Source organism: Hippoglossus hippoglossus, chromosome 1 (assembly GCF_009819705.1).
Source record: "Hippoglossus hippoglossus isolate fHipHip1 chromosome 1, fHipHip1.pri, whole genome shotgun sequence".
NCBI lineage: Eukaryota > Metazoa > Chordata > Actinopteri > Pleuronectiformes > Pleuronectidae > Hippoglossus > Hippoglossus hippoglossus.
In genome coordinates this window covers 25,811,093-25,821,987 of record NC_047151.1, presented here as the reverse complement: position 1 = coordinate 25,821,987, position 10,895 = coordinate 25,811,093, and the positions used below count along the sequence as shown (strand labels likewise).

General features: G+C 40.6%; 1 protein-coding gene across 1 annotated transcript; it reads left to right on the top strand.

The window, feature by feature from the left end:
* Window positions 1–2,961: 2,961 nt before the first annotated feature.
* On the top strand, window positions 2,962–9,567 carry LOC117761980 (85/88 kDa calcium-independent phospholipase A2-like). The gene is made up of 10 exons (XM_034586392.1): window positions 2,962–3,070; window positions 3,800–3,986; window positions 4,313–4,476; window positions 4,557–4,707; window positions 5,584–5,720; window positions 6,348–6,502; window positions 6,665–6,716; window positions 7,109–7,224; window positions 7,391–7,464; window positions 9,410–9,567. Exons 1-10 carry the CDS (start codon window positions 2,962–2,964, stop codon window positions 9,552–9,554), a joined length of 1,290 nt encoding a protein of 429 aa, XP_034442283.1. The 3' UTR covers window positions 9,555–9,567.
* The last annotated feature ends 1,328 nt before the right edge of the window (window positions 9,568–10,895 follow it).

Sequence of the window (10,895 nt, the reverse complement as noted above, 5' to 3'; positions counted from 1 at the left end):
TATTTAAAGGATTTAGACGTATGGGATTGGGAGTGTGTTTGCATGTAATTATTTGTGAAACTTCACCTCTGGGATATGTGATGGAGCACGGCTCATCTTCTGGTCTCTGCTGACTTGAGCACATTCTGCCTTTAGCATAGGTCACAGTGAAGCAGGCTGATGTGAGAGAAGCTGGACAAAAGAAAAACGACATTCTGTGGTGAACAGTGTTTCACAAGCTTTACAATTCAAGGCAGCAGGATACGGAGCCACATGTTGTCACTCACCCACTGAGACTTCAGGGGCTCTGAGATGCTCGTAGCCTTTGAGAGCACAGGAGTATGTGACTGATTCCTCGCTGCTGATTAGCTCCTGGTACCAAGGAGACGAGTCCTGATAGAGAAACTCTGTGTTCTTGTACCAGATATAGACCACAGGGCTTTCAGTCAGAGGACAACTGCTGCTGCACATCAGGGACACTGTCTTTTCTCCTGTGGCAGGAAACACCTTCACCTGCAGGTCTGAGAGGATGTTGAATAAAACAAGAATTAATGCACTGATGTAATTTTGCAGTAATAAATTAATAATAAATAACTGAACCACTGTACCTGCAACAAGGAGCTGAATGACTCCCCCCTGGCATTTATTTAGTTTGTCATTAACGTCACTACAACAGTAAGTGTTTTTATCACTCTCTCTCAGATCATTGATCGTAATAGTGAAGTTGTTCTCTTCAGATATGTTCACATGTTTTCCGTCTGCAAAGATCTGATCTTGAACCTTCTTGTTGTCCTCCCAGCGAACAGTGAACCATGTCATGCTTGATTTGGGAAGTTGAGCTGAGCAGTGTAGATCCACTGATGAACCTTTTAAGGCACAGATGCTTTTTGCTCGAACCCCTTTAACAGAAAAGCATTTTTATAGTTCTTAACTTCTAGTAGATAAATTGTACATTATTTGTTTTTGTAAATACCGATTTGCTGTAATATATGTGAAGAGCAGAATCTGAGAAAATATTTGAGCGTCATCTTTTTTTCTTCCAATCAATCTACAATTGACTAATATGCTGATAAACATTTAAATTTCTTACGGTTCAGTTCTGATTCACAGTTAGTATTGTAGAAATAAACGGTCATTCATACCTGAGATGTACAGGAACAAACCCATGAACACACATTCAGCTCCTGCCGACAACATGGCCAGTGTTGTCTTCAGCTTCTCAACAGAAAGTATGACTTTTTATGAAAGCTCATCAAAAATAAAAACTTTAAATGGTAAAAATCTATCACAGAGAAAACGAAAGACTGAAGTCAGAATGGTCTGTTTGTCTGTGTGAGACTGTTTGTCAGATCTCAACTTCAAGAGTTCTATGCATTTCCTGTGTTATGTGACTCGCCTACTAACGTGTTAGATTGTGTATCTGTGGCTTCTAGACACTGACAGTAACGTCAGTAAAGCTTTGCCTTGCAGCAATGTTCTCACAACTTAAACACCATGTACATGACGTCATAACCACAAACTCACAAGTTTCATTTGTGAGCAGCAATAGTCTCTTAATAATCATGGAAGTGTTTTGGATGTAACATAATAAACCAAGAGTTCCATCTCCCATTGCCATTTAACAAGTTTCTTAGCTGTTGCTAACATTGAACTAATTTGAAACTAGAATGTTGCTCTGACAGTCCATACCTCCACCAAGGCTAATAAGTATTATGTAATATGTCAAAGCAGCGTTTCCAGTTAATTATCCAGACGGTGGCGGCCACCAGATTGTAGTTTGTTCCACCACATTTTCATAATCAACCAAACCATTTTTACGCTTCTCTTATTATTATAACATGGAATCTCTAGATTGGTGTTTTGCCACATTGCTGCTTTGTATCGTTTTGTGTCGTGCCATTTGCAGCACTATTTGCCATGTGCCTGCACTATCATCCCTAAAGTTTTTACCATCCACGCAGTCAGTCAGACCTCAGTTTCAGTTGCAGTTGTGTGCTTGTTTGCTGTCACTTGGAATTAACCATATACGTATTGAGTTAAGTTTGTGGGAAACTTCCTGTGTGTATTCTTCCTTTGGCCACGTCCCACCCCTCCACAAAATGTCATGGTTGTCAGTTCAGTTGTTTTTGTGTAATCCTGCTAATTTACAAACTAAATCACTGATGATTTATGACGTTTATTCATTGACATTTTTATTGTTGTTTATATTTATATTTAGAAAATCAGAAGGTTTTAAGGTTCTTTGTTTTAGTTTTTTTGAAAAATGAACTTAATTTGAAATTAAAATGTTTTTTACACTTCCTATCTTTCGTTGCTGTAAGAATTATAACATAATATTGACGAACTCTGTTTGAGGGGCCAGCCGAGAATGTTGTCCATGCTAATGCTGATATTTTGCTCAAGGAAATGTTTCCTCTGTGTTTGGGCCTCTCATCTAAATGCAAACGGTATTTTAACTCACTAATATAGAGATTTATACAAACACCTTCCAATAGTGCAGATTTTTGAAGAACCTGGTTTCTGTTTATCCGTGTGTAAAAACAAAACAGAGCATTTTGGAAATGATGATGTCACAGTTTACTTTGCACGTGCCGACTGTTGCTTTGTGTAATGTGCAGACACCAGAAACAACAACAACAATGGCAGCTGTTTACCAGTTTCAGTAGTTGTGTTAGCAGTTCTGGGTCCAGTTACAAGTGTGCAGCTAAATGTAGCAGCACAGCTCCACATTTCAAACATTGACCGGAGCTTGACTTGCCCAATTTTACTTGGAACACATTATTCTTCTCTGGTGTTTGGTGGATTGTTGATCATAGACTTTTTCGCCACCTACTGGCCCAGCAAGCTCGTTTGAGTGTTTGTTGTCTGCAGTAGTTTAGACAAGGCCTTTGTCTCAAGGTTTGTACACAGGATACATCTCACCGGGTGAAAACCACAGACTGTTCTGAAAAGACGACGCATATCCACTTCCTCTGGTTGTAGATGGACCACATGGAGCTGATCAAAGCTCTGATGGTGTTCGGTGACGATGTGGAGATCCACAACGACCTGGGAGAAACCCCCGGACTGATCGCTGCACGCACCAGCAAAGGTAAACGAGGCCGGAGGGACGGGGACGAGGGCTTCGAACTGAGAGGGAGACGAATGAACGATTCTGTGAGAAAGAAGGAGAACAGAAAGGAAGTCTGAGTTTTGACAGTGAAATGCTGTGATGGAACTTACTGAGCCTCGTCTGACTGCCTGGGTTTGATTTCATGAGGTTTTATTTGAAAGCACATGTTCTGCTGTTGATAACACAATCTCTGCATGAACATGATTGTATGTAATGAATAACTTTAATCTTTACAGGTGCAATACAGACATTGTTCTGCCATGTAGTGTGATGAAGATTGTTGTTTCTCACGTGCAGAATTTATATTGCATGCTACAGGACAAGAAACAGTCGAAAGACTCTTAATTGTTTAATGTAATTACAATAATGAGGTAACTGTATATTCATAATTGACATTTTTTTTGTTTATTTTGAGATTATTGCAGGAGCATATTTGTTGTTTACACATTGATATGATTGTGTATGAAACTTTCACCTGATTCTCTGAAGCAGAAATGGTGATGAATAGAATTTGCTGTTATTGATTTTGAAAATGCATGATGATGATGATGTTTGCGAACAGCCTGCTCATGATCTCTCTCTCTCTCTCTCTCTCTCTCTCTCTCTCTCTCTCTCTCTGTCTCTCTTTTCTCTCTTTCTGCTTTTTGTGGGGTTTGCATGATTTAACATATTGACTTGCTTGCGTGTGTGTTTGTGTTAACATGATAGGTCCGAATAGAAAGATACTGCTGGACATGCTGTGTAGTGTAGGGGTCCAGCGTTGCCACCCTCCCTCCCCTGGCAGCCCTCCCCCCGTCACCTTCAAGGCCAAGTCTCAAACCATAGGTAAAACCACCTGTTCCTCACATTTACCTCACGGCTCCGCTGGTCAGGGAGGAGCTGTATCTACTGTGAAGCCTTTTTACATTGTCAATCATTCTTTTTATATTCATTGTATATTTTACAGTTGACATGATTGTTTTCAGCCAGATATTTGATCATTTGCAATCTGGGCGTAGACTGAGGGTGAATCCATATTTAACATTGTGAGATGTTGAGGATTGTAGTTTTTATTAAGATAAAGAGAAGTCCTTGTTTATTTTTTCAGATTTAGTTCTACTTACAATACCAAGTATTAAAAAACCTTAAAGTTTCTACCGATCTTTTTATATTAATGTTGCAGATTTGGAGACGACAAAGCTCTCGGGTGTAAAGAAGTCATTTTGTTCTCCTCTGCTGCAGGATGGACAGTCTGCTGTGTCTGGATGGTGGAGGTATCAAGGGTCTCGTGTTGATCCAGATGTTGATCGCTCTGGAGAAAGAGGCCGGTCGATCAACCAGAGAGCTCTTTGACTGGGTCGCTGGCACGAGCACCGGGGGCATCCTGGCCCTCGCTATAGTCCACGGTTTGTGTTTTTCCCTTTCCACTCCACATTGTTTGTATAAAACTGCATCAAAACAATAATGGCGGTTCTTTTACATGTAGGTAAGTCTATGGAGTACCTGCGCTGCTTGTACTTTAGGATGAAGGAGCAGGTATTTAAGGGATCACGACCTTATGAATCCGCACCGCTGGAGGACTTCCTGAAAAAAGAGTTTGGGGAGAACACCAAGATGACAGACGTCCAATACCCGAGGTAACTGTTCTTATGAATGGGCTCACTACACATTAGTCAAAAAAACTTACAGTGGCAGCGAAAAGGCTCTCACAGGCTAAGTAATAAAATGCTCCAGTGTTAGCTACATGATTGTGTAAAGTACTGCACCACAGGAAAATACGCAAAAATAAAACCAATACTCGTAAAAACTTTCCTCAAAGATTCAGTGTTCAGCCAATTAGTTCCATAAAGAAGGCTGCGTTTCTTTCTTGTGGGGATCTGTGTTTCTTCTTAGTTTCTGCTGCTTGGAGAAATTGAATCAACCATCTTGAAATGCAATTTTTTGTTTTACTGTGCCTTTGAAGGTTTGAGCTGATTTTGGGTGAAACCGACTCTGCTCTGAAACCACAGACTGTAAATAAAGATGCTTCCTGCCACTGTACAAAGATGAGGCCAAAATATCCCAGATAAATGTGCTGCCATCTTGTGATTTTGATGTGATTTGGAGCCAGAGCTTGAGCAGTAGTGATCTCTCGACCAATCGTGAGACCGTCTCAGCTGTCAATCATGATGATTCGCGCGGTTTTTCTGGCGTCAAATTACAAATTAAAACCAAACTGAAAAGAAAAATAATAAAATAGATCAGTGTACTTAGAGCTACATAAAACGACAGACACCATCTTCGGAGAAAAATGATGACTTTATAGTGTGGTCCATGTCCCATCCGCTAACATGGAGGAGGTGGGGTTTATGATCAATACTGCAGCCAAGCTTTACATAGAGTCTACATCTGAAACCACTGAGGAAAGTAAAAAAATGTATTGATGTAAATTGTCTTCTGCGGCTGGCGGCACTTTATCTGTCTCCTCTCTGACAGTTACTCTTTTCTCTTCCCTCTCACTTGTTTGTGTACAGGGTGATGGTGACCAGTGTCCTGGCAGACAGACATCCAGGCGAGCTGCACATCTTCAGGAACTACAACCCTCCCTCCGTCCGCAGAGAGCCCCCATACGCCACCACTGCCACATTCCAACCAATCACCATCCCACAAGGTAATCCAGAATTACCACTTGTGTGCGTTGGCTTTAGACCAGTGCAGAATAATGGAGTGCATTAAAACTACCACTGGATGGCGACAAATCTTACCTTTGGTGACTTTAAATCTCAATAGTAAAAACAAAGTCTCAGTTTGGTTCACTTTAGAAAAATAAAAGAAAAAGCTCTGTGTGAATGTGAGTTTGTGTGTCACTGTGTCCAAGAACAAGTGCACTTGTTGCCGTGTTGTTGTTGCAGGATGGGAGGATGAGGATGTGTTGATAGTAGGATACACAGAGGAGCCGCCCAGAAAGCGTAGGAAGGTGACAGATGAAGGTGTGTGGGTGTGAATGAGAGACGACGAGCATCTTCAAGGAACAGCTTCACAAACAGTCTAATTCTGTCAAAAAGTTTTATTAACTCGTAAATTTAAATACGTTAATGTGTAAACATACGTACTTATGAGGCACAGCAGCAAATAAATACGTTTCAGCGCTTTGTCCTTCTCACCATCGATCAATGTGTTTGTTTATTGTCGAGCAGTTTGAAAAATGAACCATTAAGTCGTTAAGCATCTTTCTCTGAAGTTTGGAGTCTAAAAACTGCCTTTTCGGCTCATTCTCATATTCTTGTCTTTACATCAGAACAACTCGTGTGGCGAGCTGCCCGCTCCAGCGGTGCTGCTCCCACCTACTTCCGACCAATGGGCCGCTTTCTGGATGGAGGGCTGCTGGCCAATAACCCGACACTGGACGCCATGTCAGAAATCCATCAGTACAACAAAGCTGTCAAAGCGGAGGTAGGCACATTGACAGCAGCTTCATATTTGTATTGCTCCCATCCATTAATTGCTCATTCAATCGCTAACCCACGTGGATTTGTTAAGTATATTTGTCTCATTATGTCATTCATCTATCTGTTCCCTCACTTTCTAACTCATCTTAACACTCCTGCCTCTCAGGGCCACAGGGAGGAAATCAAGAAGTTGGGTATAGTCGTCTCCCTTGGGACAGGTAGGCCACTTCATTGTGTCTCATCACAACTAATAATATATTTCATGCTCCGTCTGAACTAAATTCAAAAGTCAAGATCACTTTCTTAATCTGAAAGTGTCAACAACCACTTTGTGCTGGCAGGAGCATGAATGGCATGTCTATCTCATACTATAGCCCTTATTCCTCCTGACCAGTCTATATAAAAGGTACTAAGTTGGACTGGGGGGTGTAGGCATCGTTGTTGTCATGTTGTCTAAAATCCCTCACTGAGGCACAATATCTCAGCGTGTTTGGTTCAGTGTAAACATGCAACAGTTCTACCTAGTTGCACAGAAATCTTCATAGTACAGTGATAATAAATTTAGATCAGTGAATACTTGCATCATAAACGTGCTCCCGTGTGTCTGCAGGTAAACCCCCTCAGGTGGTGGTGAGCTCTGTGGATGTGTTCCGACCCTCCAATCCTCTGGAGCTGGCCAAGAGCTTTGTAGGAGCCAAGGAGCTGGGCAAGATGCTGGTGGACTGTGTGAGTTGAGCTACGGCCGCTGCTTCAGTCTCCAACTCTTTGTTTTGTAGTTAAATAAAAAGCCTGTTGGACTCTTAACCATTGATTTCTACTGTCCCATGAGTCAGAGTTGTGTTTTTCACATCTTTGTAGCCTTTTAATTGTCTCTCTCTCTCTGACTGAACAGTGCACGGACTCTGATGGTTGTGCCGTGGACAGAGCCAGAGCCTGGTGTGAGATGATCGACACCATCTATCACAGGTTTGCTGAAAATGAACTTGCTGTGCTTTGGTTCTTTTTCACCACTAACTCTGCTCTCTGCCCTCGTTCGTTTATTCCATCAAAACATCTTTATCACACCACCTTCTCTGTGGCGCACTTTTCATTCTCTCGTATACCCTGATGCTTCCTATACAGTGTTTTAAATAATAAAGACGTGTAACAGACCGCAGGTTTCTGGTTGACAAAGGGTAAACATTTAGCTGCTATAGCTGACCATGACCAATATTCTGATATTGATCTGATTAAGACAATAGGCTGAATAAGACACTGCCATGTAAACAGCATTTTCTGATTGTCTTAACCTTACTCATACTCGGAATAAGCAAAAATCAAGACATTTGAAGTATTGCGATCCTCATGTAGACATGTTTACCTCTTAATTGCTTGATAACATCCTATTGGAGTTTTCTACTAACTATTTATCTGTCAAAATAATATCTGATTAAACTCAGTAGTTGGAATATTGGTGTTCATGTAAGCGTAGTAATTGGCAGATAAAGTTGTTTGAACAGAAGAGCAGTCAAATGTGAGTGTGTCAGTCCTCTGGAAGCTTGTGTTGTGCAATAATGCATCAAACGTGATACCATGAAATGGTGTGTCTTTCGGCATTCAATAAATTTGGTTATCAAAATAAAATATAAAATAATAATATTTAATTATTAATATTAAATAATAACTTTAATTGATTAAAGTTACCTCGGGGCACCACCCTTCAAAGGAAGGGAAAAGATAGCCAATTTATTGATTAAGTCTCATAAAAGTACTAACTACAAATTTGGAACTCTGATTAACAATTAAATTAATAACTATAACCAAAATTACCATATAGATAGTTAGCTAAGTTGAAGGATATGGAGTTCTTGACAGTGTACAGTTTGGCAAAATTCACTTATGCAACATTAATGAAAAAACATTTGTGAAAGAAAAACATTTATTATGAATATAATAAAGTATAAAAACACAAATTACTAACGGTGTACTTACTAAAAAAAGATAGGTATGTGAGTATGCATGTGTATGTGTCTGTGTGAGTCAGCGTGCTTTCAAAATGGCGGCTGGACACTTTGAAGATAACCCCCCCCCCCCCCCCCCCCCCTATTGGAATGTTTGGGCTCAGAGCTAATTAGGTGAAGAGATATGCGTATATATCACAACCCCACAAATCAAACTTATAAACATCACTAGTAATCCCAGTTGTGTTACCTGTCCGTGGAAAGGGGAAAAAGAGTTGCTGTGCAGTTCGCAGTTTTGTGAAGTCGTCTTGCTGGTTTGTGGCTCCTGCCTTGGTGATTCTGTTGAGCTGTGTAGCTCAGTTGCTGGTTGAAGTTTTCCTGCAGGACATCGCATCGCTGCTAGGAGGTTGGTAGAGCTTGGGTTGCGAGGAGGTTTCCTTGGTGAGATGAGCTGGAAGCTGCACCTTTGAGCTCCTCTCGAAGACTTGGATGGAAAGAGGCTGGAAAGCCTTCTCCCCTTGGAAGGATTGTAGAAAAGAGACAGAAGAAAGTGGGGACAGGCCTTATATTGGCCCGGTGACCTCACAGGTCATGGGGTCCAGAGTGACCAATGGGAGTTGAAACCTGTGTCCCTGGGGGGGGTTTCGCACCTCTGTGTGACGTTGCCGCACCCTGGGAGGCCTTGCTCTGGTTTGCTCCAGACAAAGGGACATGCGGCTTCAGGCTTTTGACTACCATATAGGCCGAACTTTGGTCTCACAAAAACCAGGTCCCAACACTTGTTAATGCAATAATTTCAGAAAATCTATCTGGGATCAGAAATCCTCATATACTGTAAACCATTTATATGGACATTAGTATACAGAGCTATGCATAACTCCTATTATCCTCAGTGGCTCATTTGCAGTTTCATATCAATGTCTGTGAACCTGAAAGTAACTCTTGACAAACCCCTGTGTTAATTTGTGCAGATTGAGCCCCCAGCTGTCACAGGAGGTGATGCTGGATGAGGTGAGTGACGCGGTCCTGGTGGACATGCTGTGGGAAACTCAGATGTATCTATATGAGAAGAGAGATATCCTCCGATCCCTGGCCAATCTGCTCCTGGATAAATGACCGCATGAGAAAATCGCAGGGAGATGGAGGCTGAGAAGACGGGACCACGAGGGCAGAAGAGATGGTGCATATCAGGAGAGGATGAGAGTAACTGGTCAAGGCACGAAGCCATTGGTATGATACAAATACTGAAATCTAATGGAGGAAACAACTGACTTCACATTGCATAATAAACAGCAAGTTATGTAGCATCATGTGACCTTATCACTGACCTTATCATTATCGTGGTTTATCAAGTTTTCTGTTTGTGCACGAAGCAGTGAAGGGCAGAGTGTAGAGTTGGCCTTCCGGAAGTATGTGAATACAGGCTCAACGTATGAGGAAGTGGTATCAACCAAATCAGACAGGATGTACCACATGTCCGCTAACTGTGGTTTTATGATCTTCGCAGTGTTTGGCCTCAAAGAGTCTGAACAGGTTCTAATCCATTTCTGATTGGTTGTGTTTAAACTAAAACACTTGTCACATTCTTCCTTCACATTCTCCATGAGGTGATATGGTGTGTATAATGAAGCACTTCGATGATGTGGGCAATATTAAAAAGTGCTGCTTTATGTGTCTGGGACCCAAATTTAAACCATTTCATATGTCCACAATTCTTTTTCATGCCTTTATAATTTATTCAGACTGACTTTGAACAGGGTATCTAACTTCACAGCAACATATTTTAAATATTTAACTACTATAATGGGACCGGAGACGAGACTTGAATTATCAACTGAGTTGAAAGACAAAGAATGAGACGACTCAATGCAACCTGCAGAACTTTAACTTGAGGCAACAAATGAATTCCTATGTTTTTTGTATGTGGATTAATTACTGAAGTGTATACTGGTATGATAATAAAAATATATTAATATTTACAGATGATGTATCCATGACTGATTTGTTTCTTTAATCCATGTGGTTTGTAGTTTAATTCATTCTGCGTCTTTCTGCCCCTGTATGTTTGATTCATTAATCACTGTGGCCATTAAAGAAGTAAAAGAAGAAATCTGACTTGACTTTATTTAAAGGTACAATCCGTTGTCTATTAATCTGAAGTTTATTTTAATGCAAACAAGTTAAACAACAATATTAAACACTGGTGCTGTAAAAAACTATTCAACAGTTTGGTGCAGTATAAAAACATATTTATTAATTCTGGTGCTGTAAAAAATATTTGGTAAGAATGAAGCCAGAAGAGATGACATAACAAATATTTCATTAGAGATATATATATATATACATGCGTTATATAAATCAAAAATATAGTGTAAATGCAAATGAAATGTAGAAGTATAGACACATTTAGCTTGACATTAGTCACCACAAATAATTAAAAACACAAAAATGTTAGCC

What these genes read in the sequence shown, in the direction of transcription:
- LOC117761980 (XM_034586392.1), top strand. Translation starts at nt 2,962, where the DNA reads ATGGACCACATGGAGCTGATCAAAGCTCTGATGGTGTTCGGTGACGAT. An exon ending in GGCCCTCGCTATAGTCCACG is followed by an intron (nt 4,477 to 4,556) that starts GTTTGTGTTTTT and finishes TTTTACATGTAG; the next exon opens with GTAAGTCTATGGAGTACCTG. An exon ending in ATCGACACCATCTATCACAG is followed by an intron (nt 7,465 to 9,409) that starts GTTTGCTGAAAA and finishes TAATTTGTGCAG; the next exon opens with ATTGAGCCCCCAGCTGTCAC.